At 39.5% G+C, this 27,268-nt stretch overlaps 1 protein-coding gene and 1 non-coding gene across 2 annotated transcripts in view; both read right to left on the bottom strand.

The window, feature by feature from the left end:
• The window catches only part of THSD7B (thrombospondin type 1 domain containing 7B), an 828,580-nt gene that overhangs the window by 392,172 nt on the left and 409,140 nt on the right, over positions 1 to 27,268 (bottom strand). Inside the window, exons 10-11 of the mRNA XM_065927840.1 lie at positions 9,380 to 9,509; positions 4,650 to 4,753 (exon numbers count right to left, since the gene is read on the bottom strand). Of these exons, the coding sequence (XP_065783912.1) occupies positions 4,650 to 4,753; positions 9,380 to 9,509 (234 nt within the window). The remainder of the gene's footprint in view (positions 1 to 4,649; positions 4,754 to 9,379; positions 9,510 to 27,268) is intronic.
• On the bottom strand, positions 4,066 to 4,172 carry LOC136165705 (U6 spliceosomal RNA). The gene has a single exon (XR_010662706.1). It is a non-coding gene; the product is annotated as a U6 spliceosomal RNA (small nuclear RNA).

Below are 27,268 nucleotides of genomic sequence, written 5' to 3'. Positions count from 1 at the left end.
ACAACAGGTATCCATCTACCTTGTCTACCTTGAAGGACTATCTGGGCTCCCGCTAGAATCCATTTAAAACACTTCTAAGACAGACACAATAATTTGCTACTATAGGATAACTTTCTACATAATTTAAGAGCAACATCTCTGCAGAATTCACTAAATGATTTTGCAATGGAAGCAAACCATAATTATCTCTAGTATCACAGAGCATCAAAGTCTAGGTCGACATACAGTGACACTGTGTCCTGTAAAAAGGTACCATTTTATTTTTGGCTGTGCAGCATGGCATAAGGGGTCTTAGTTCCCCAACTAGGTATCAAACCTGCACTCCCTGTGTTGGAAGCACGGAGTGTTAACCCCTGGACGGTCACAGAAGTCCCAAAGAAACCATTTTTAAAATACTTCATTTATGTAGATTTTGCTGAACTAAATATTTAATAACAATTTTGCAGCAGAAAGTAAGTACAAGCCTTGGAATAACAAGATTATATTATTACAACAATTTTCTGACATAGGAAAACAAAATGTTATTAGGAAGTGGTTCCTTCCTGTAATTCATAGCCATTGTACAGTCTCTGAAAAGTCCTAAATCTAACGATCTTGCACATCAAATTTACATCTGCAAATGTTCCAAGAAGGACATCATTTCCAAGTTATAGCTATTAGGCACTGAATTCTAACCCAAGCTTGATCACTTTTCCTTCAACAAGATATCACACTGATCCATTACACTGGTGACTTTATCCTGATTAGACATAATGAGCAAGAAGAAACAAGTCTAGACTCACTGGCAAGACATTTTCATGTCAGAGAGCTAGAAATAAATTTGAGAAAGTTCATGTGACCCCATGGACTGTAACGGCCAGGATCCTCTGTCCATGGGATTTTTCAGGCAAGAATACTGGAATGGGTTGCCATGCCCTCCTCCAGGGGATCTTCCTGACCCAGGGACTGAATCCAGGTCTCCTGCGTTGCAGGCAGATTCTTTATCACATGAGCCGCCAGGGAAGCCCTGAGAAGGTTCAGGGGCTTTCAACTCCAGTGAAAGGTCTGAAGGTCCAGCCATGTGAGGCATGCTGAGAACCCCTTCCAAGGGAAAGACACCTTATTATATATGGCCCTTTCTACAACTGAAATAGAGATACAACATCTAGCATATTGTGTCTCTTCAGATTTGGGAGGCAACACAGTCCTCATTTGGGTGTGTAACTCCAGCCCATTCACCAAGGAATCTGAAAAGCTGCTAGTTTTCAGTGGGGGCCAAGAAAGAAAGACATACAAATAAACAAACTCTGTAACAGGTTCAGGCTGCTGGGAAAGTTGTTCTGCTATTTGGGCCACAGGATCAGCAGATCCAGTGGTGTCTGAAGTGTCAGTGGTAGGTACAGATGCTCTCTGGGATATATGGGAGGTTCCTATAGGTGAATTGCTGTTTAGGTCCTTCCAATTGTGGAGCACAGCCCTGCCGTCCTCTGCAAAGGACTTCTCTCCAATTGAGAAACAGCTTTTGGCCAGCTCCTGGGCCTTCATAGAGGCTGCATGCTTAACCACACACCCTGAGCTGCCCATCATGAGCTGGATATTATCTGAGCCACACACCCTGAGCTGCCCATCATGAGCTGGATATTACCTGAGCCACACACCCTGAGCTGCCCATCATGAGCTGGATATTATCTGAGCCACACACCCTGAGCTGCCCATCATGAGCTGGATATTACCTGGGCCATCGAGCCACAAGTACGACATGCGCACCAGCACCCCATCACCACGTGGACGTGGTGCATACGTAATCAAGCCCAAGGAGGGCCTGAAGGCACAGTACGTTACATGAAGAAGTGGCCCAGCTGCCCACAGTCCCCACCTTTGCCAAACTCTCCTCTCTCTTCCAGTCTGCACATACATCCTCATGGGGAATCTCCTACCATCAGTTGACAGAGGAAAAGAATACTTCAACCTGGTTTATGGATGGTTCTGCGTGATATGTGGGCACCCAAATGGACAGCTGTGACACTAACCCCTGAAAGACAGAGGGAAGGCTGAAAGACAGAGGGAAGGCAGTCATCCCAATGTATAGAACTTCAAGCAGCATGTATGGTTGTGCACTTTGCTTGGAAGGAGAAACAGCCAGCTGTGGGGTTAAGTACAGACCCACATGCTGTGGCCAATCATTTTGCCGGATGACCAGCAAGAGGAACACAGTTAGAAAATCGGTGATAAGGGAAGGTAGGCATGTGTGGTATGTGGATAGACTTCTCTGAATTGGCAACAACGTGAACATATTTGTATGCAATATTTGTATCCCATGTGAATGCTTTCTAAAGACTGACCTCAATTGAGAAAGATTTTAATAAGCATTGGATAGGATGACCCATTCTGTGGATATGAGTCAGCCTCTGTCCTCAGCCACCCCTGCCATCACCTAATGAGCTCCTGCACAAAGTGGCCATGGTGGTGGGAAGGAAGGCTATGCATGGGCTCAGCATTGTGGGCTTTCATGCATCCAGGGCAACTTGGCTACAGTCAGGTCCGAGTGCTCAATCTGCCAGCATCAGGAGCCAGTGCTGGGCCCCCAGTATGGACCATTCCCCAAGGTGATCAACTACACAGTGGCAGGTTCATTACGCTGGACTACTTCCATCATAGAAGGTGCAATGTTTTGTTCTTACTGGATAGGTAGTTATTCAAATAGGATAAGGATTTGCCTTTCCTGAATACAATGCTTCTATCAAAATTACCCACTGCAAGATAAAAATGACCACTTGCCATCTGCCTCTACAAGGATGAAGTCACTAGCCACTGCAGTCACTGACCTTCAGCACACTCAGAAAGGAGTTCAGGGCAATGATCAGGAATGAGGCACTCTGTGCTCTGTGATAAACTAGCAAAGAAGGCCTTCAGATGGTTACGTATTTTCAAGAGAAGATTTTGTGAGCTCGAATTCTTGCATCTTATATCTAGCAGAGCACTGAAATCATTAACGAAGATATCTGCTCCTCAAGACTAGCAGCAAGTCTCTGGCAAAAGGTGTGCTTGATAAAATGTATCCCCCTTCACTATAAACATATACATAATATTGACCTCCCCCACTCCCTCTCTGGAGTAGCTCCTCAGCTACTTAACTCACAATTCTCATGCTGCTGCATTTTTTTCAGTTGACATTACCATCCACGAACTTACAGGACACCTTGTCCATCGTCATGATATTCCACACAACATTATTTTGGATCAAGGATCTCACTTTCCAGCAATTGAGAGCTGGCTATGTGCCCATGCTCATTGATTCTACTGGTCTTACCAAGTCCCCCACCATCCTGGTTTGATATAATGGTGAAAAGGTCTTTTGAAGACTTAATTACCGCACCAGTTAGGGAGCAATACCTTGCAGGGCTAGGGAAAAGTTTTCCAGAAGCATCCAACATGTGGTGTTTTTCTATTTTTCTTCCATATCCAGGATTTGCAGGTCCAGGAGTCAAGGGTGGAAATGGCACTGGCATAGCTTACCCTTACTCCTAGTGATCCATTAGTAAAATGTTTGCTTCCAGTTCCTCTGCAGTCTTATGTTCTGCTGCCCTAAGGTCTTATTTCCAGAGGGAGGAATGCTTCCACTAAAAACATAGCTGTGATTTCCTCGAACTGGAATTTAAAACTGCCACCAACCCACACTGGGCTTCTTACACCTTAGAATCAACAAAGAAGGGAGTTATTATGCTGGCTGAGATGACTGATCCTGACTAATATGATAACCTATGCAATAGGAAGAAAAATAATTCTCAATATGCTTTTCAGCTGAATTATGAAACCAGTGATACACAGCTGGTCCTACAAGGCCTGAGTTTCACCATATACATCCCTTTAGTGACAGAGTGGTCAGATTTTAAGAACAAAGCCTTCTTGTTAAGCCTTATATAATTGGCATGTGAATTCTAAATGAAACAGAACAGTGAGCAACCTGATGAGTTTCTGAGTGCTTTTCAGAGATTTCAATATGCCACACCTTCTAGACATCGATGATAAAAGGCACTTACATGCAGACCCAAAAGTCAATTCACAAGATCTTCCAGAAAAATTTTTTAAAATATGGAGTGTATCACAAATCTGCATGTCATCATTATACAGGAGAAATGCTAATCTTCTCTGTATTGGCCCAATTTCAGTATATGTGCTACTGAAGCAAGCACCAGAAATTTTAATAGTTCATTTCTATGCATATCCCATATGAAACACATAGCAAGTACGTACATAACAATCAGGTGTAAGTCATGATTGCTATGATTAGTTAATTCATTCAGCAATGAATTCATTCATTAATGAGCATCTAAAATGTACAATATATATTATCAGGCCCAATTTCAGCACATCCCTTCATTCCTTGACTAATATCCATTGTGCATTTGGACCATCAGATAAGGTATGCTAATGACTGAGAACATATACTTTCTTACATTGCATTAGTCCCTAGGTGCACTAGCTAGTTATGGTCAAAAGGTGGTCTAATATCAGCATTAACTAATGCCAACCTTAAACTCAAGCACTCATAAACAATCCAATCCAGTAAGATCACAACTTATCCAAATATAAAAATAGATAACAATTTATAAAAGCAACATAACTTTGAATTACATTTGATTAGAAAAACTGTTTTGAAATTCCCTTACCTCTTGTCTGCACCCCCTTTCCGCACGCTTCACTGGCGCCCATTGCTCCCTGCCTGACAGACTCTGGCACTAGGATACAGGGGCTCCATTTCTGCGGCCTCCATCTGTGATGACAAAGAACAGCAGACTAGAAATTTCACCATGGCAAACATACAAAAGAAATACTGGAAATAGGTGAATTTGAAACCCAAAGCATAAAGGTAGTAATTCAATAAAAATGGATTCGAAACCGATGTCATAAAAGGGAGCCCTGGCACACACTAGGGATGGCATCAGTCTCTCTGTCCCAGATCCATAGTTAAAGCAGTAATTCCATTTTTTAAAAATGTGGACACTTTGCACATAAGCCTTAGTGGATATAGCAAAGTGGCCATAAAGAAACATTAGAGCCACAGATCAAATCTAGACGGTTTAGCTCTGTATGAACTTAAAATTGTTTAAAGAAAAACAATATAAAAAAAATCAAAGAGAGAAAATTCCTATGTCCCATCTGAGCATTAGAGAATCAAGGTGTGAACATCTGAAAATTTTAGGTACAAGCCTTCATACTTGATCTTCTGCTTCAAAATTTTTACAAGGTGTTTCCTAGGATTTTAGGGTAGCTCAAAAAAATCTCAATAGGTTATAGAGTAAAGACAAGGCAGGAGGCCGTAGGGACTTATCTATGTGATAGTTTCTCTCAGAGAAGAGAACTGGAACTGCCTCTGGGGAATGACCCATATTTCTCCTCCACAGAGGAAAGAGTATGCACGGAATCCTTCTGGCTTCCCTGCGTGTGTGTGCGTGTGTGTGTGTGTGTCTGTGTGTGTGTTTAAGGTGAACAGAACTCTACTTTTATGACCTGCAGGGCAGACTGTGACCTGAGCCCTTAAACGTGTGTCTTTGAAATGGTCCAGAAAACCCAAACCCTAAATGTAGCCACAGATTTTGCTCTTTCACTGAGTACATTTTTGTACTTTTTCACATAAGCCAATACCTCTGATGAGAGGTGCTGATTAAAAAAAAAAATGAAACAGAACCAGAGGCAAGAATATTATAGAGCAGTGTGGCAGGATGAAAACCATCTAGAGAGCTGTTGTGCATCAGTGTGTAACTACGGAATTGTGCACTTAAAGATGATTAAGATGGCAGTCTCTGCTCTACAGTGAGGAGGTCCAGGTTTACACATACATGCATTCTTTTTTTAATATCCTTTTCCATATGGATTGGTACAACATTGTAAATCAACTGTACTTCCATTAAAAGAAGCGAATTCAGAAAAAAAAAAGGTCAAATGTAACTTTTATGTTATATGATTTTTATCACAATAATAAAGAAATCTCAGCAAGAGAAAGAATAATGTATAACAGAACATGGAGTAGACTTCCTTTCCTCAGGAAAAATTACCTTAAGGAACCCTCTAAGTTATGTGAACATAGATTAATACAGCATGTGAAGTTCACTTAGTATAACCCACATGTTAACTAATTAGCGTAGTTTATCTCAGCAGTCACCACCCTCTTCCCTGTCTAGGCTAACTGAGTCTCACTTACTGGAGGTGAGGCAGTGAGGCTGCTAAGAGATAGATACAGGCTGTCTTGCAGAATAAAGCAAAGCACATTAAAATGTGAAAGTAAAAATAATACATATCAGTGACCTCATTCAAGTGGCTTCCATATTGAAAACAATTGAAGAGCTGGAGAGAAACCAGGAAACAACAGAAAAACCTGTCCCATTGACAAGTGCTCGGGCCTGGTGCACTGGGAGGAGTCGGGTGGAGAGAGAGGTGGGAGGGGGGATCGGGATGGGGAATACGTGTAACACTATGGCTGATTCATATCAATGTATGACAAAACCCACTGAAATGTTGTGAAGTAATTAGCCTCCAACTAATAAAAAAAAAAATCACCTATTACTTTTTAAGTAGTTAGAAATTTGCTTTGTAGATGCATAGGATTATTAAGTATAATTCTAAAACACAGACACAGAAATGGTAAGGGAGTTTAGTCTAGCTTTTCAACTGGAAAATATCATTCACTCAGATCCCTCAAGTTCTTAAAATACTTACTAAAGTGGAACCAAGGAATTCAATTCAGCTTAGTGTGCTAAATAGAAGGGAGAAATGTCCAGAACTCTTGTTAGATTCACAGTTTTAGAAGGATAAGCCTGGGCTCAGGGAGCTTACGTGACATGCCTGAGATTGCATGTGAAAGGGCAGGCCAGCTGTCGGTCCTAAATCCTTAGGTGCTCAGCCACAGACTCTTGGAGACATCCCACTGCCAATTCTATTTAGTGGTATATCACCCACACTGTCTTCCCTCTTGCTTACATTGTGAGCCATCCCAAATATGACTCAGTTGCATATTGCCTATTTTGAATGAAAGTTACTTAAGAAATGGCCAACACAAGAAGGACACTCTGCCCTTCCTTCTGCTTCCTTCCTTCTGCCTCCTTCCTTCTACTTCCCCTTGAAAGCAGAAAATAATTCTCTCCTGTGAGAGGTGCCCTTCCCACCCACATTTGGAGGTAGAAGGAAATACTTACCACTAGGGAATTCAGGCTATATAAACCTTGATACTTTTAAAATTAACTACCCCAAGCTCAGACTCTGTTTAGAGTTTTCACGGATTGAGTACCCAAAGCCTACATTTCTTCATCCCATCAATTCTTTACTAATTTATTGTTTCTTTGTCTAAACAGTGTAAAAGCTGCCTGCTTTGGCCACTTCTTAGGTTCAATTTCAATGGGATCTCTATGCATATGAATTAACACTTGTTGCATTTTAATAGTAACTTATCTCTTGATAATCTACCTCATGTCACTTTTATTATTAAGTGAGCTATAAGAACTCATGAAGCATAGAGGGGAAAATTTCCTCTCCCTAACACTAACTTAAAATTAACATGGTGGGAAATGCTCAAATTCACAGAAAAATATTCTATAGACATTGTGATTCTGTTTTAAATCGTGAATGTCTCACCTTAATGGAGTAAAAAAAAGAGGAATCAGAAGAAAATGATAAAGGTCTACATTAACTTGCCTCTCCAACCAGTGAAGGGAAGGCAAAACCTAAAGAGGAACTGGATGTTCAAAATTCAAGGGTGTTTGACTAAGAGACTCATGCTGATAAGCTGGATACACTTATCAGTATCAGGAGACATGATACAATCAGGCAATCCAGGCAGAGTGGAACTCATTTCTTGGGAAAATGGCAGGAGGTCATTTATGGAAACTAGTTCAAGACTGAGTGGCTATACTGAAGGACCACATGAGGGCAAAGAGAGTGGACAGTAGGGAGAGAGACCGCTAACAGTTTCCAAGGTTTTCTCTGATTATAACAGCACTGGGTTCAGAAAATGCCTAACATTATTTGATTTGGCTAATTTTTTTTTTTTCAATTGACTACTTTCTCTGAGAGCTCTTTCACTGAGCTAGAAGTTTCAATATTTAAACGTGGCACAAAAGGATGGATATTGACAGTGTTCCCACAATGGCCTGGCGGTTGATGAAGAAATACTGGCAGTCTGGGCTTGTTCCAGTGCTGATTCATGCCTTTCCCAAACTGGTTGTTAGATAGAAACAAAGGGAGGAAATGATGATGAAACTGATCTTGACTGGGGCTTCTTTCTAGCTAATGGGAGGCCTTCTTAAAAAACAAAACACGACAAAACTTATATTTTCCAGAATAAATTAGCTCATTTTAAAAACATATTTGTTTTTATTTATTTATTTGGTGGCACCAGGTCTTTGTTACAGCATGTGAGATCTTTAGTTGAGGCATGTGAACTCAGGTGTGGCATGTGCCATCTACTTCCCTGACCAGAGATGGAACCTGGGCCCCTTACATTGGGAGCTTGGAGTCTTAGTCATTGGACCACCAGGAACTCTCTAGAAAAAATTAGCTCTTGAATCATATAGATTTAAGATACAGTTTCTCAATCAGGGAAAACCCTAGACATTTCGAATAAAGGCATTTTTAAGTGTGCTGATAACAACACAGTTATTAAGACCCTGGGCTTGTTTCCACAAATCAGTAAACCCCAACAGTGATTGAATTTAATCCAGAAGTATTAATACTTTAAAGCAGTGCTTCAATCTTATGTTAAAAGAATGAAAGTTTATGACTAAATACACAAACCTCAGGTACTGTTTTTATAAATAATAATCACTTACTTCCCAGAGGGGCAAATATAGGTAACATATATAGTTTAAATGTTACTCACTTTCTTTTTCTAAAGACAAAAAATTACCCATAGGTTAAGCTTTTTTCCTAAGATTTCTTAAAATGTGTACATGACAAAAATTGAGAACCAAAACCATTTTTGAACTAAAATAAACAACTATTAAGGCAGTGTACATTTGTTCTTAGTTCTTGATTAAAGGCTTTAGGATGAGAAAAATAGAATGAGGTAAGTTGTGTGTTTGTGTGTGTCCAGTAAGAACCTCAACCTGCATATCTTTGAATTCTAATCCTGAAAGCTGATTACCTGGGAGGCTGAAGTCAAGCAGCTCAACTGCAATCAAAACGTGGCTGTTAACCTTTTTCGTTTTAAATTAGACTTTCATACTCTTTACTCTCTCAAAATATACTCCAGAAAAGGGGAAAATAGTGAGATATTTGAAGATAAAAAATATTACCTCTTTGTATTTCTCACTACAAGTGTTTCATATAATAACCACACACTATATAAGAGCAAATAGGTCATGGCTTATACTAAGGCCTAATGATTATTTTGAAAGCAATTAATTACCGATATGTGGAGCACAATGACACATCTTCACACTCTCGCTCTTCAAATAAGGTATCCGGGCATTCTTGGCCTCCGTTGGCTGCTTCTTGGATGATAATCCTATATCGAGACTGTTTTACTGTAGCATTTCCTGAAGTAAAGGAAAAATAAAATAATAGTGCCCTTTTATGTGGCAGCAAAGAAAAGTCCAGGGATAGGGAGCAATTGAATAAAGAAAAAAAAAAAGAAAAAAAGAAGAACCCATGGAAAGACTACCTGGGAAATGAAAATAACAAGAAAAGACCAGAGATTAATACTCAGCCTTACTTCTATGAGAAAGACACATCACACTTACTAACTGTGATTTCAAATCTGTATGTTCTAATATGGGAATATTGTTTCCCACTGATAATATACTTTAATTAATCAGAATCTATATTATATTTTGCATAAAAGTCCCACAGCATAATCTGAGAGGCCCCAAAAACGCTCTTTGATCTCAAAGCAACAGCTCAGGGGGTTAACGTTTTACTATCAGCAATTCTCTCCCTTAGGTGGGGTACTTCCTTCTTCAGGCTACTTTTTACTATGCAAACACTTATTAAAATTAATACATCACTAACATATTTATTTATGGGAATTAGTTTATTAGATTTCTTATTCCTCACAACCTGAGGTAATATGCGTGTAATTAGAATTTAGAGAAGAGGCAGTAAAATTACAACAGAACAAAACATTATCTTCCTGGTTATTTTGCTGACCCGCAGAAGTAGTAATAGGCACCTGGATAAGAAGACAGTTGATGTTCACTTTAATGTGTGGGGCATTCATTTTCTAATCTTTAGATGCCTTCTAGTCAACAACTACTTCCAAAATCAATGACGGTGCTTAGCAACTATTTCAATTACCATGTGTTAGATGTTGTGCTTGATACACAGATACAAATTCTTGAATTCACAGTGAAATGGAAAGAAGAATGGGCAGACAGATACACACCTAGTTATGAGGCTTTGCAGAGTGAGATGTGTCAGACACTGGCGCAGTATTAGGAGAGTACAGAAAAAAGCATAATCATGTGGAGAAACCAAAGACAGTTCCTGGAGAAGGTAGATTTTATTCTGGCATTTGAGGGATAAGTAGAAAAACAATATTTTTTTTCAGAAAGCAAAACACAAATACAAGATGATATTGCTTATATGTGGAATCTAAAATATTACACAAAGGAACCTCTGTGAAACAGACAGACTCACAGACATAGAAAACAGATTTGTGGTTGTCAAGGCAGGGTGGCGGGGGAGAAAAATTCGGAGTTTGGGATTAGCAGATGTAAACTATTACATACAGGATGGATAAATAAGAAGATCCTCTTATATAGCACAGAGAACTATACTCAATATTCTGTGATAAACCATAATGGGAAAACTATATTTTTAAAAATAATACAAACATATATATACACACACACACACACATACATACACACAACTGAATCACTTTGCAGAAGAAATTAACACAACTGTATTTCAATTCAAAAAAAAAGAAAAAAAATTAAAGTCTGAAGCCATTTCAGGTCAAAGAAACAGTCTGAGAAAAGACACAAAGTTGTAAGAGTGCATGGACTTTACAGAGAATGATAACATAACTGCATTCAGGAGAAAGATGTATGTGTGTGGGGCTTATGTGAGGGAGCTTCTGGTGGCTGGAGGAAGAACACAGAGAGGGTTATAAAGAATGGAGAGAAGGAGATGCCTAGGAGAAAACCAAATTATTTTTTAGCTTTAAGACAGCTAATGTCCTGCCATTCCCTTCTGCCATATGACCCAGCAATCCCACTCCTGGGCATACACACTGAGGAATCCAGATCTGAAAGAGACACGTGCACCCCAATGTTCATCGCAGCACTGTTTACAATAGCCAGGACATGGAAGCAGCCTAGATGCCCATCAGCAGATGAATGGATAAGGAAGCTGTGGTACATATACACCATGGAATATTACTCAGCTGTTAAAAAGAATTCATTTGAATCAGTTCTAATGAGATGGATGAAACTGGAGCCCATTATACAGAGTGAAGTAAGCCAGAAAGATAAAGAACTTTACAGTATACTAACACATATATATGGAATTTAGAAAGATGGTAACGATAACCCTATATGCAAAACCGAAAAAGAGACACAGAAGTACAGAACAGACTTTTGAACTCTGTGGGAGAAGGTGAGGGTGGGATGTTTCGAAAGAACAGCATGTATATTATCTATGGTGAAACAGATCACCGGCCCAGGTGGGATGCATGAGACAAATGCTCGGGCCTGGTGCACTGGGAGGACCCAGAGGAATCGGGTGGAGAGGGAGGTGGGAGGGGGGATCGGGATGGGGAATACGTGTAACTCTATGGCTGATTCATGTCAATGTATGACAAAACCCACTGAAATGTTGTGAAGTAATTAGCCTCCAACTAAGAAAAAAAAAAAAAAATACAAACAAAATAAAATAAAATTAAAAAAAAAAAAGACAGCTAATGGACCTAACCATACAAAGAAGGAAATTTCTATAGCCAGCAAACTAAGTGGAGCCAAAAAAAAAGGAACAAAAGGAGCTTTTATTAAAATTATATATTCACATGGTTTCTAAAAACTAATTAATGCAAAAAGACTTACTATAGTGAGAAGCAACTGACCTACATGCCATTCCCCGTCTTCCTCCTTCCAGAATATTCTGAACTCTATCTGTTTTTAGTTCTTCTGTGGTTACCTCCAAATCTATAAATAATATGTACATGTCATCACTTGCTGTTCTATTCACTTTAGATATCGTCTATTGACTTTCTTCTGTAATCGATGTTTATTTTTCACTAGCTTTCATTTTTTTTTATAATTGTATCACTATTTTTATGCCTCTCCTCATTATTTAAAGATTTTATATAACCTGCATTTTTTCTGTCCCACTTCGTAGTCCCATCCTCCATCAGATCAGCCACCGTGTTTCTAAAGGGTCTTTCCGGGCAGATGAACTTCCTTTTTTATCGCCATCCGCTTTCTGCTATATTAAGTCCTGTCTTCCTGTGCTGCTCTTCAGTCTTTGTCCACCAAATCTTTCAGAAACAAGTTTAGATCTCTCAGTCACAGATGGAAGTCTGTTTTGGACAAAGAATTGGGACTTTTAAAATCCACTTCTACCACTTTAATGAGATTATGGGAAGGGGAGACTAAAAATTAAGGAGATGTGTGAGGCCTTTGGTGGCTTCCCTTGTAGCTCAATCAGTAAAGTATCTGCCTGCAATGCAGAAGACCTGGGTTCGATCCCTGGGTCAGAAAGATCCCCTGGAGAAGAACATGGCAACCCACTCCAGTATTCTTGCCTAGAGAATCCCATGGCCAGAGGAGCCTGGCGGGCTACAGTCCATGGGGTCACAAGAGTTAGACACGACTTAGCGACTAAACCACTACCACCTCCATGAAGTGTTTTCCATCTGCTGTCTTTTTTGGCCTTTCTTTGTACTCAGATCCAACAACAGAAGGTATGTAGTAGTGGCCACCTTGTTCATTGGCTTCTGGTCAGCTTTGGTCAAAGGTGGCTTGGGGCACACAGTGGAAAGAAAAACGTTGACAGAGGAAGAGGAGACAGAGAGAGAAGAAAGATCAGGGTACTTATTCCACCAGATTTCATCGTCTAAATCACCTCAAAGTTGGTTCCCCTGCTCCCCAGAGTCACAGTTCTAATGGAGTGGTACTCACCTGCAACTACTTTCTTCGAGTTCTTCTAATAGCTCCTACAGGTATCAACTCTCAGGCTCCCAACTGTCCTAGCCAGGTACTATTAGTTTCCATTAACCCTGTCCTCTCCTTTGTATTATAAACTATTCCTTCATTAAATTTTCCCCATTTGAGTGGGCCACCTGTTTCCTACCAGGACATGTTTATCAAGTCAAAGGACAGTTGCTATTATTTGGCTAAGAAGAATGGTATAATTAACCTCTTTTTAATGTGGTTAAGGCCCAGTGAGGAGTATAGAAAAAGAAAGCTAAGAAGAGGGGGGGAGGATAATTAAAACAGTTCTACATAATAATATGCAAGATATCTTTATCGGGGTGGGGACAATCTGGATAAATAATTGTGTCTTTAGGAAAAAGTCTCCCCTGCTCCCAGTTAATTCCAATTATATTGTACTTACTCTGGTAATTATTGTTTACCCTTAGGATGTGTGGGTTTGTGTGTGTGTGTGTGTGTGTGTGTGTGTGTCCATTTGCTTTGCCCAAGTGTTATCTTAAGAGTTCAGAAATAAACACTGAAGACAATAGGAGCAATTAAGGGGTTGACTTTACCTCATATTGAGGTAAAGTACATAGATCAATACCTCTCTCTTCACAGGACACACACACATACACCTACACCACACCATGCCACACACCACACCACACCACATACACACAGTGCAAAGCTCACACTTGATGTATTCTACCTTATGATGTAATTCCAGGTCAAATAATTCAAAGTTTTAGAAAAATAGTCACATTGATTATCATGCGCTATAGATCTTCAGGGGAAGGTTGAGAAGGATGGATTCTATGGGCAAGATAAACTTTTAGAACTGAGGTCAAGCTTTTCCAGAGAAAAAATTGATTGGCACCAAAGAAATTAAGAATTATTTCATGTCTTTGAAGAGAGAGAGACAAATAAGAGAGGCCTCTAAATAGAAGGAAACACCCCCAGGATCTGCGAGACACCAGTTAAGACTTTCTTGTGGTAAGTGAACATGTGCTTCTTTTTTCTTGAACATTGAAAGAGTCAAATTTAGCATTCAGGTTTAAAGGATTTTCCCCTTCCCTATGATGTACAGTGCTTCAAATTATGACAACAGAATCAGTCTTGCAGAATGGACACAATTTAGCTGATGTCATGGGAAGCTCAAGGGCAGGCAGGTCTCCACTTGAGATGAAGCAGCCAATCCTCTTCTCACACATGAATTTTGAAGGCAGCATGAGGGTAGTGGTTTTGTATCAAAGTAGGACAATACTTCCAGAAATGTGATCGGTGATTAGCAACAAAAGAAGTAGATGCTCCTGATAGCACCCAATATCATGACATGAAGCCAGACAAGAAAACAACAAAAAAAAAAAGAAGCCAGACAAGAGAGGATAAGCAAAAGGCCAAGTAGAAGCTCTCAGGACGTGATGTCAGTTTCTGTTGCCTTTGAATACATAAGAAAATGGCTTCTGAGAAGTAGTACTGAGAGGCAAAGATAATGGCTTTGCAGGTGGAAAACATTCGAATTACATATGTACCTAGAACACGTTAGAGATTTCTAAGAATTATTACTTTAATCTATATCAGATCCATTTCTGGGCATTTTGCATATGCTATTTCATTTTTTTACTATATTTTTTATGAGGTTGGTATTATTACCATTATTGTTTATGACACCCATTTGACAGACATGAAAACAGAGGTCAGAAGGGGTCAATAGTTTCCACAAAATATTTTCCACAAAATAATTTCCTATCTAGGATGACATGAATAGCTAGGTAAACATCAAAACCCATGATTTTTCCATCAAAGAGACTTTAGAGTAAGACGAAGAGAAAGAAAGGGGCATTCCAAGCAGGAGTTCATGTCACAGGGCCTCTGCTATTCCCAAGGGACACTTCTCTCCTAATCAATTCTTCAACAGTACTCTGGTGGCAGAAGGCTTCAAGTATCATTAAAAGCAATGTTTGTAGGGCTTTCTGACTGACGCTTTCAACCTCATTAGGCCTATGAAAAATAATAAATGAAAGTGCCTGTCTGCAAATACAAACAATTGCTCAAGCATGATTATGGCTAATAAACAGCTAGTCTACATTCAGCTTTAATTTACACATACTTTATCATTAATAGGTCATCGGGCATAATTAAACTTGAGTTATTAATTATAGTCAAAAGACATAACATTTAGAAAAGATGGCAACTTAAAGATCAACAGCCGTATTTCATAAGGAAAATATACGAGTGGAATACCAGCACTGATGGATACTGAGAGATTCTCAGTGACGTCTTTCCTAGACAGACAGTAGCCAAGGTGGATGAAACGAGTTCCTCTGGGGGACTGCCAGCCAGGTAAGCTGGGGCACGTGACACTGACCCGAAGAGTCAAGGGCATTGAGCCCTGATCCAAGGGTTACTCAATCAGTGATTTGAAATAAAGAATTTAAGGTCTGTATTTCCAACTGATTTGAAATGTGAGAGCAGGGAGCAAGGAGAGCATGGTGAGCATGAGCACCGGCTGACAGGGAGGCCGGTTTGCAAATGCTCCTGAAGGAAAGAGGATGTGCACGTGTTACACTGCCATGTGTAGGATGGACAGCTGGGGGGAAGCTGCTGGGAAGCACAGGGAGCTCGGCTCAGCGCTCTTGATGACCTAGATGCATGAGGCTGGGGGGTTGAGAGGGAGGTCCGAGAGGGAGGGCATATATACATACACATAGCTGATTCACTTCATTGTACAGCAGAAGCTAACATACCACTGCAAAACAAATATACCTCAATAAAAAGATAAAAAGAGCAGGATAGATGGATATCAGCAAATCATGGGAGTTATTCCAACACCAATCTGTAGAATTTTGATGGTACATTCATAACAAATGACCTCTCTGGCTTTCCCTGGTTTATCTGTTGTTTCAGTTACTAATAGGTTTATTGGATTTCAGCAACCCAGTCTGCTTCTAGGCACCAATATCCTTCTAGGCTTATAGACTTGTAACTCCCGGTTGCCATCTAGTGCTCTTCTTCTTCCTCCCAACTTACACACCCAATTCACCATTAAAAACAAAGCCAAAAGTCTGCTGATTATTTCTGACCATTGGATCTTGAAGCCAAAGGATGGTACCAGTGATATTTTAAGATTTGTATCATATAAACAAGCCAATGTGTGTGTGTGTGTGTGTGCTCAGTTGTGTCCGACTCATGGACTGTAGCTTGCCAGGTTCTTCTGTCCTTGGGATTTTCCCAGGCAAGAATATTGAACTAGGTTGCCATTTCTTCCTCCAGGGATCTTCCCAATCCAGAAAATGAAACTATGTCTCTTGTGTCTCATGCATTGGCAGAAAGATTCTTTACCACTAGTGCTACCTGGGTTTGTAAACATCCATACATTAAATACTTCCTGGGGTGGAGTTATGACTCTAGTGAGTATTAGATTTCAGACAATTCTTTTAATCACTCTAAACCTCAGTTTCCTTGGCTATAAAACAGGGTGACTATAAGCTCCTGTTTCATACGACTGCTTTGAGGATTAAATGAGATACACATGTAAAGCATGTCAACACTGCTGGTACAGGGAATCTTCTCCAGAGTCATAAAAGTTCATGAGAGAAAGTGAGAAGAAAGTGTTTAAGAAAAGAGAATAGCTTCAAAAGTTGAAGCTCTTTCTAATTAAAATAAAAATGTGGCAAAACAGTCTTTTGTGCAATGGTGGGTCGCATTCATGTTTTGAGCATCTAAAGGTGGACCATGAGTGACTTGAAATCATTCCATGTTTCTGGTAAATTAAACTCCAATTACAAGGCAGTTAGCTCCAACCACCTTCTGATATCACTGGAGAGCAATGGATAGGGGGATCAAACAATCCTGTTTGCTCAGGACAGTCCTCGTTAACGCCTATTATCTTGGCTTAAATATTAATAGCTCATCTACTCACTTTCAGAAAGACCTCTGTATAAAAAATTAAATGATAACTCAGAAAAAGACCATCACCTCCATGCGAATGCAAGAAAACCAGTACATTGTGTTTCTCATTGCACCAAAGGGTTTCATTTCAAATGTGTGGAAAAAGTAGACTGCCTTGGTCTTAAAATTAACTATTCAATCTGATCATTTGATCTTATTATCTTCTGCCACAGAATTCTGCTTGAGATAGCAGTTCATGCAGTTGAAGAAAACTGTTTTGTGCCTGAAGCACACTTCCTTATAAATCATAAAATAAAAAATTAAAGGGAAAGAAGAATATAGGGCTTACTTCAAAATAATCAATTAGACCTACTTGATATGTGTCACTCTAGTGTTCTTGCCTGGAGAATCCCAGGGACGGGGGAGCCTGGTGGGCTGCCGTCTATGGGGTCGCACAGAGTCGGACACAACTGAAGCGACCTAGCAGCAGCAGCAGATATGTGTTATGATAATAGAAACATCACAAATAGATGCTATGTAACTAAAGGGAACCGACACTGAATCAAAGTGGAGCATCAGAGGAAAAAGTTTCACTTGGCAAAAATTCCAAATGGTTATGAAGAAGTCTGTTTCTAAGTCAATTCTATAGATAGAGGTTGTAATATGACTTTAGGCAGTCCAGGTTTCATCAACATCAAATCCCCTAAAAAGTAGATTCTGTTTACTGATTCACTATACACAAGAGAATACCCTTTCTACCTTATTCACAACCGTTTTTGAGATTTGAAGTTGATTTCCTTTTCAGAAAAAGTACCAAACCAGGATTCACCAGCCCAACTTTTTCTCACTTAAATATGGAGAAATACATACTGTGACCCTGAGTTCTCAGAGGGAAGTACTTACCACATACAGTGTTGTCATTATTGATAAATATTTCATCATGTATCTGCTATATATGGAGCTACCAACATGTTTGGCACTAGTGTTAATGAATATGCTTGCAATGCAGGAGACCCAGGTTCGATCCCTGGGTTGGGAAGATACTCTGGAGAAGGGAATGGCAGCCCACTCCAGTATTCTTGTCTGGAGAATTCCATGAACAGAGGAGCCTGACAGTCGCAAAGAGTTGGACACAACGGAGCAACTAATACCACACCACGCCATACATGGAGGATACATACCTATGTATGTGTTACACTGAAGTGTAATCTCCCCAGTAAGCAGAAGTGAAATATGATTGAGAGATGATAATGTAGAAGTTCTCCACAGTTATATAAGCATTCAGAAAAGATAGTTAAACATTGTATTTATTTTCCAAAGGCCACCAATCTGGTATGTTCTCTCTTTGCTCAAGGGGAATTAGAAGGTTTGCTGCTGCTGCCAGGTCGCTTCAGCTGTGTCCGACTCTGTGCGACCCCATAGATGGCAGGTTACAAGGCTCCTCCAGCCCTGGGATTCTCCAGGCAAGAACACTGGTTTAAGTAGTAACATATGCAATGTCCTAGAACAGCTATGAGTAGGAAGCTTTCATCTCTTCCTCCCTATTCACCTTGGTATTCCATATATAGAGCAAATACATCAAAAGCAGCCTCTTCCCCCAGAATTCCCTTCTAGCTTACAACTCCAATTACTTCAAAATGAACACTGAGTGTAAAATAGATAGTGGGAAGTTGCTAAACAACACAGGAAGCCCAGACTGGCACTTTGTGATGACCTAGAAGGGTAGGATGGAGGTAAGGGAGGGAGGCTCACGAGGGAAGGGATATATATATATATATATATATATATATATATATATATATAAATAAAATTATGACTGATTAACAGTGTTGTATAGCAGAAATCAAAATTTTTTTAAAAAGTGAACAATGAGCCTGTTTATATATGGATAAAATTAAACAAAATTGCAAAGCTTTTCTATTAAAATTCCCAGGAATGCTAAAAAAAGGTTCCAGGATATCCATATACATCTTTGATTTTGAAATGTTGCCTGAAAAAATATATTCTATGTTCTTAACTTTTCATAATCATCATTCACTTTGCAACAGAAGTCAAATTCAAAGGCTCTGGCAATAGACAAGACCTCCAGAGCTCTGGCTTCGAAGCCCAGTTCATTACTGAATCATTATATGACCTTGCTCATTGCACTTAACCTTTCAGAACTTCAATATTTTTGCTTGTCCTAAATGAATAATATTGTCAAGCCAATTTCCAAGATAGTTGATAGGAATGTTTAATTAAGTGAGATTTAAAGCAGTTTGAAAATGCTATATATATATAATATATACAGAACCACTAGATTTAATGCAAGTCTTTAACATATATTTCAAAAGAAACAATTCATGTTTACATCTGCATGGGATGACAGTCAAGGCAAATAAACTCTTTCTATGGCAGGCACTCAGGGAGGCCTATGCAATAATTCTAATCTCTGCAAGGAGATCAAACCAGTCAATCCTAAAGAAAATCAGTCCTGAATATTCACTGGAAGGACTGATTATGAAGCTGAAACTTCAATACTTTGGCCACCTGATGCAAAGAACTGAGTCATTGGAAAAGACCCTGATGCTGGGAAGGATTAAGGGCAGGAGGAGACGGGGACAACAGAGGATGAGTTGGTTGGATGGCATCACTGACTCGTTGGACATGAGTTTGAGCAGGCTCCAGAAGTTGGTGATGGACAGGGAAGCCTGGCATGCTGCAGTTCATGGGGAGGCAAAGAGTCGGACACGACTGAATAACTAAACTGAACTGAACTAGGGAATATCTCCAGTTTCCTCTACTTGATATCCTCAGCTACCAATGTACTTAAAACATCTCCAATCTGGAGAGCTAACCTTCCAAATAGTGACCAGTCCTACCTCTTGCTAAATATCAAAACTAAGTCCTGCATAGCTAATCTTGCCAGGCATGGACTCAGTCCATGTGGTCCTTAACCCTAGCTGCATATTAGAATCTCAAAGGGTGCTTTTATAGACTCCTAATACCCCTCAATCCAAACCATTTAAATCAGAATATCTCAGGGGTGGGGCCTAAGCATTGATCTGTTCCAAAAATCTCCAGGGCAGAAAACCGCTGATTCAGCTCATTGAGAGCTAGCATCTCATATTCATTCGGCATGTAAAATAGGAAAAAGAATGCAGCAGGCTTAACCAAGCAATAGAAAACAAATAAGCACCAGCTAAATCAAGACTGCTCTCAACACATTTAAAAAAATGCAACCTGCCCTCTAGCTAAGTACATTATAATGGGTATGATTGGAAATGTGTGCATAAAGGAGGGTTAACAAAACTACGCATTGCACTTGTCTTTTCTTCTCGCCAGTAAGTGAGGAAATGACAGGGATTATTTTCCCCCCAGCCTGACTCCTTTTCATTTTCACAGATGAAGTGTCTAGAGGTTGCCTGCCACAGTCCTCCCTAATGCGTTGCACTCTATCAATATTAAGACTGAACTATACTGCATTGCCATATTGCACTGTATACAGGCAGGTTCTGGGGGGACACAGATGTCAGCTAAGACACAGGCTCAAGAAGCTGTCATCATTATTAGGCATGGATCCACAACTATACATTAGAAAACTCCTTTTAAATAATGCGTGTTGCCCTAGCCCATTAATGCTTTATGCTTTCATGGGCATGAAACAATGATATCTATGACCAGTCTTGTGCTGAAAGTCAGAGGACAGAAGCGTTTCCAGGTCAAGCTCATGTGTCATAGCAGAGTAAGGCTAGAGATGCCAGAACCTTTGGGGACAGAAACTTTAGAACTTCAGATCCCCCAATCATTTTACAATAGAGTAAAGTGGAGCATTTGGCCATTTGCAGTATGGAGTCTGACATCTTTAAATGCATCATCAAGCATGATGGCTCAACCACATAAATCGTGGTTTATGCAACTTTTTGCAACATCCCTTCCAGGATGTATCTACATGTAAAATGCAGGGGATCAACGTAACATGCAGGGAATCAATCACACACTATCAGTTGTGACATTAAAAGTTGGTTTGGGAATAATGGTAGAATATGTAAAAGAAAAATAACTATGAAAGCAAACAGTCAAAATAAAGTTTTTCATTTTCAACTCTAAATTTTAGAATAATGTAGACAAATTCTCTTAATTATCCCTTTTATACATTAGGTATATGCTAGCCACTTTCTTACTATCTTTATTATTTTGCAATGTCAACTTAAAGTCACTAGGTTTTGAAACTCCTTTTTTGGCTTGGTACTGGTGGGATAACATGACTTCAGTGAGTCTAGAATTCCAGGTTTATGAACTTGTAAAAATTATGTATCTCCTGGTATATCTAAGGGAAATAAGGTATTTTATTCTAATAACTAGGATACCTTGTTTGGGATTTTTAACAAGAAGAATCAGATAAAGGGATGTAAAGTAGCTCAGCATTTGGCATTTGGTAATGATGCTGGGGATGATTGAGGGCAGGTGGAGAAGAGGGTGACAGAGGATGAGATGATTAAATGGCATCTAACTCAGTGGACATGAGTTGGAGCAAACTTTGGGAGATAGTTAAGGACAGGGAATCCTAGTGTGCCGCAGCCCATAGGGTTGCAAAGAGTCGGATATGACTTAGCAACTGAACTGACATATATAAAATTGTTCATTGGTAGACAAGTTAGTGTCGAGAATGGGGCAAGTGCATTTCCTCTTCCTCTTTATCTAGATAACCACTAAATTTCCTTTGACACTGAACAAAGTCTTTCTTTCCTACCCGCAGCCAAGGAGCTCTCTCTCAACACTTCCACATCACTATAAATAAATAAACCCAATATTTTCATCCATCAGCTTTGATAATTATATAACCAAGCTTGTTTCATCTATACCCTTACCCATCTACTCATACTCAAATTATTTCAAAGAACATTTAGACATCATATGGTTTCATTTATAAATATTTCAGAATAGATTCATAAAGGATAAGAGCTCTTATTTAAAACACAACCATAGGAATACTATCACATATAGAAATATGACTATAATTTATCCCCAATAAACATAGGAACACTAATACATAGAAATATTGCTATCAATAATCCCCAAATACCTGCAAATACCCAACAGCTTCGGGCTACAATTTGGGTCCCAGTTGTCCATTGGATTACAATTGGTTGCTATGTCCTACAGGAATCTCCTCATTTTTGTTTCCTTTGCACTTCTCTTTGAAATAATTTTAAAAATTTTATAAATGCATTGCTAAAAAAATAGGACATTCAGGAAAAATTTTGGTGCAGTGATTTTTGGAAAATATCTCCATTGCTAGTGCTAAGAGCTTGTTTTTTTTTGTTTTTTTTTTTTTTTTTTAATATTATTTTATTAGTTGGAGGCCAATCACTTTACAACATTTCAGTGGGTTTTGTCATACATTGACATGAATCAGCCATATAGTTACATGTATTCCCCATCCCGATCCCCCCTCCCACCTCCCTCCCCACCCGACTCCTCAGGGTCCTCCCAGTGCACCAGGCCCGAGCACCTGACTCATGTATCCCACCTGGGCTGGTGGTCCGTTTCACCATAGATAATATACATGCTGTTCTTTCAAAACATCCTAATGGATGTGGTAAATCAGATAACAAGAGAGAAATCCTGTAGCCAGAGCACTCCCCACTCCACACATGCACACACACACATGCACACACACACACAGAGCTTGAATCCCTTCATGTGTGAACCAGGAAATCACCTATGCTTACAAACAGAAAGAGTAAAGATGCTTGTCAGTTTTGGCCTTGTTTCCAGAAGGAATCAAGAAAAAAAAAAGTCAGCCGAAGATTTCCTAATCAGATGCCTTGTATTAATATATGTGTGAAGCTAGAATTTTTACTATTCTATATAGAAGAATAATAAGATATAACTGTTTATAAATTGCTCTGGATTATTCTGAAAAGGGACCATTGAAATCCTCTAAGGAGGAAATACTGTTCTAGAATTTGAGAATACAACACAAGAAAAAACATTATTGCCCTACTCATAAACTTTACATTTTAAAGGAAAGACAAAAAATAAATTTCAATTATTTAGTGTTTCATATGGCAATTAAATGCTGTGCAAAAAAAAAATACCCCACAACAAAAGATGATGTAGAAGGAAGTGCTAAGGAAAGTGTGTGCGTGTTGGGGTAATTATAAGCTTAAAAGCCTCAATAAGAAAGGAATATTCGAGCTGGAACATGAAGGAGGTTGAGGCACTTATCTGTATAGTATCTAAGAGAAGAGAAATCTAGGCAGAGGAAATAATTTTGCAAAGGCCCAGAGTAAAAGAGCAAGGGAGAGAAGAATGGCTAGATCATTGGCTATATTGGGGTGCAAAGGGAAGAAACAAAAGGTTGGTGACTCCATATAGAAAAAGAAATTGGATTCTTTTTTTAAATTTTGTCTTTTGGCCACACTGCATACCATGTGGGATCTTAGTTCCCTGACTAAGAATACAACCCAGGCCCTCTGAAGTGGAAGTGTGTAGTCTTAACCACTGGACCAATGATTTCCCCTAGAAATTGATTTAATATGATACATAAAATGAATTATTACAGATCTACATAAAATTTTCCAAAGATAAAGATATGGTAAGAGCTTTATGTCTTTGAGATAATAAAACATATCCTAAAACACAACAATGAAATCAATTATAAAGTAGATGATTGGTAAATTCAACCTCACTGAAATTAAGCATTTCTGCACACTGAATGACCAGCCTCACCCTGAAGGGTAATTGTTGCATTACAGGGAACCAAGTAAGCTTCACTCTCCAGAATACAATCTACAAAACAATAAGAAAAATGACCCAAGCACCTACCATGTTTCATTCACTTGCCAAGTGTGAATCACTTAGTCCTCATAATAATCCTAAAACACAGTTTGTCTCATCATTCCCATTTTGCAGGTTAGAGAATGGAAGTACAGAGATTTTGTCCTTTGACCAAGGTGCCAGGAAAGTGATAGAGTAGATTTGAAACCCAGGAGGGAACATTTAACCTTCTCAGCTGAGCACAGGAAGAATCGCGATCCAGTGCACTGGTAATCTAGTAACCTGGGTTAATGTCATAGTTACAGGATATGACAACTGTTCCCAGCAATCAAAACTTAAAGTCAGCGAGGAACCTGACCCCTAGAGGAAGCCAGTGAGAACCAGGGGCAGCACAGTGGGCACATGATCCGTGTGAGTTTGCATAGGCTCAATGGGGCTCTCGGGGCTCTTGGTTTAATATTCTGCCACACCTTAAAAGTGTTAGTAACTTTAGAACAGGGCACCCACATTTTCATCTTGCACTGGGTCCTGCAAATTACGCACTGGTCCTGATAATAATAGATGACGGTAATATGAAATAGTGACGGCTTCTCTGTCTTTGGGCTTACCTTACCGCTTGGAAGTACACACTCAGGGGGATGACCAGGAAGGATCTGCTCCATCCTGGAGTTGATTACTGTGTTTCTCTCTTACCACTGACACCTCTTGAGCTGGAAAGAGGATTTGCATAATCCTCCAGCTACCTGAACTCCACAGGATAGGTAAAGAACTCTGGGTCACAAAGACATGCTATTAAACAATGCTGAGATGTGGAAATTTATATGTTTACCTTCACATTTTACTTTTATATTCAAGAAAACAGATTCTCCTTATTTCTTAGCCAGATAATTGAATAGACTCATACTTTCCCCATTGGTTTCCAATGCTGTCTAACCTCATTATTTTCTGTACTTTTCTTTTCCCCCTAAAACACTAAGTCTGATTTTATCACACCAATGCTTCAAATTTAAATTGTTGACCAGAATTCTGGGTAATGTCCAGACTTCTTAGAATAGCATAAATCTCTTCATGAGTTGGCTCCTGCCTGTCTCTCTAACCCTATTTCTTATCACTCCCGCATATGCATTACACAACCCAAGCATTGCAAGTTGCCTGTAAGTCATTTAATAAAAACAGATTTTCACATTGCCAAGCCTCTTTATACATATCCCCATCTTTAAGATAATTGTAGCCCATGTTTACTTGGAAACTCCCAATTTGCCAAATCTTGTCTCCTCTAACCACTTTGCTAAGGGAAGACATTCTCCCCTTGTTTGCTGAATATACTGTGTTCACTCCCCTTAGTTAAAGAATATGCTTACACACTTGAATGCCCTCATAAAAGGCCCCTTGATTAAAGTAACCTCATATTCATCTTAATGTTACAGTAGGCACAAAACCTGATAGAGTAGGCCCTATGCAAACTTTAACTGAACTAATGATATTATCATCCATTATCATTCATTCAATAACCATTTAGGCACTATACCACTTTGTGGTTGTCACTCTTCTGTGTCTAAACAGTGAACAAGACACCGAACTTACAGTCTAGTTGGGAGACCATAGTACTTAGGGCCTAGTGTTAGGGCCTAGAGGTCTAGTTGCCCTCACAGGGCAGTGCAGTGAGAAAATTAATATGGGGTGATGAACAAGAAAGAGAAATGACAGAAGATGATTCCTATGATTGTGAGACAAAGACTGAAGAATGGCATTTGAACTGAAAACAAAACATTGATCAAAAGGTACCCATGCAAAAGGCTGGAAGAAGAACACAAGAGGGAGAAGAAACAGCAAATGAGACTATGAACAAGCTTGGTCAGAAATGAGGCCAGCACAGTGGAGGGAATTGGAAGAAATGGTGGCAGTTAGTGCCTGAGTTCACAGAGTTGCTTAGCAAGAGAGAGCGAGGGTGGAGCCCTCCTGATGATTTGGTCCACGTGAAGGGGGCTCCACTCCTACAGCCTTCGTCACCCCTGAACTCTCACCACCTCCCAAGAACCAGAGGTGCCTTCTCTGGGAATGACGAATAGCACCTAAACCATGACTTTGGGAGAAGGAAGTGGACATATGCGGCCCTTCTTTCTCTCACCATCTCTTTCCTCATGATACATATGCTCAGAGGAGGCATATATTCTGATCTGTTCTCAGCCACACCCATTCAAGTTTTTAGGGGCTCAACAGGGGCTGTGACCAGGCCACATGGTTAAGTCTGTTTAATTAATTCTAGAGTTGAGAATCAGCTGATAGCCCGATCTCCCTCTGCTTCGATGAACTCAATTGTTACTGAATCAGAGTGAGGGAGAGTTGGGTGAGAAGGATGGACTTCCTCAAAGTTTAAGACCCTATGTGAGTTTCTTGGTCATATACAATGTTATTTCATATTCCATGCATGTAATACAATATTTACTGAATTCCTATTATTGTCCTGCTAGAAAAAGGTGTGTTCTCTCTCGCCTTCTCTTTCTCATTTTCTCTTTAAACATATGTGTACATGCATACACATCCCCTTAAGTATTTCCTGTTTATAAAATAGATAATTTGGATGGCTTGGACTTGAGTACTCACAGATCCTACAGCTTAGCCAGGGGAGATAAATTTTGAATGGGAGGACAAGGTAGGGATTATCAACTGAGCAACTATTATTGAGGTAGCGTCTTCACAGAGGGTAAGAAAACCCTAGGAACCAAGCTGCCTTGCAATGTTACACATTATATTTTTGCTAAAGATGAGCAAACAGATTCTCAGAGAGGCTACCTAAATTTCAGAACACACGACTGAGAAAAGGCAGCATTAGGAGTCTGCTGTGTGTTAGATTCCCAAGGTCTTTGAACCTCTCACACTACACATAAGCAAACTAGAAAGGAGCTCAAGACAGGATATAAGGAAGTGTGAAATGGAATTTAATCAAATATCAGTTGAAAAAGTGCTGTGGTTGTTCAGTAGTGGGGGAGGTATTGTTGATTCAAGTTAGATCATACCTCCCACAGAACTTGTCATCACACCCATGTAGGCTACATTTGGACTCTGGCTATCACCTATAAGGTTTCCAAATAAAGTTATGATAATATGTATGATAATATTTTAGGTATCAGAGCAAACAAAATTAAACTTAGGTTTCAAATGGCAGAGGATCTGTCATTCCTAGCATACTTATTTTAGGATATTTTCTTCCTTATCAATGAAACCATGTCATTAAGTAGCTAGTCTATCTGAACCATCTCCATGTAGTAATTTAATTGTGAATGAACCTCAAGAGATTAGCAGGATACTCAGTGACACTTTTTCTACTGAACACTTAAAAGTTGGTTGCCCAAACCATTAACCACCTCCTTCATTTTGAGTATGGATTTCATATCTTCCTGATTTGCTACCATACATAAATTGTTTGATGCCCTTATAAAAACTGTAGCTCCAGACTGATATATTAAGACCCCAACAATTAACTCAACTTTAGGCTTTGTTTTAGT

The sequence above is a fragment of the Muntiacus reevesi genome, chromosome 3 (assembly GCF_963930625.1).
Source record: "Muntiacus reevesi chromosome 3, mMunRee1.1, whole genome shotgun sequence".
In the NCBI taxonomy this organism is placed as follows: domain Eukaryota; kingdom Metazoa; phylum Chordata; class Mammalia; order Artiodactyla; family Cervidae; genus Muntiacus; species Muntiacus reevesi.
The sequence above is the reverse complement of the archived record's forward strand: the minus strand, read 5'-3'. Positions and strand labels throughout refer to the sequence as shown.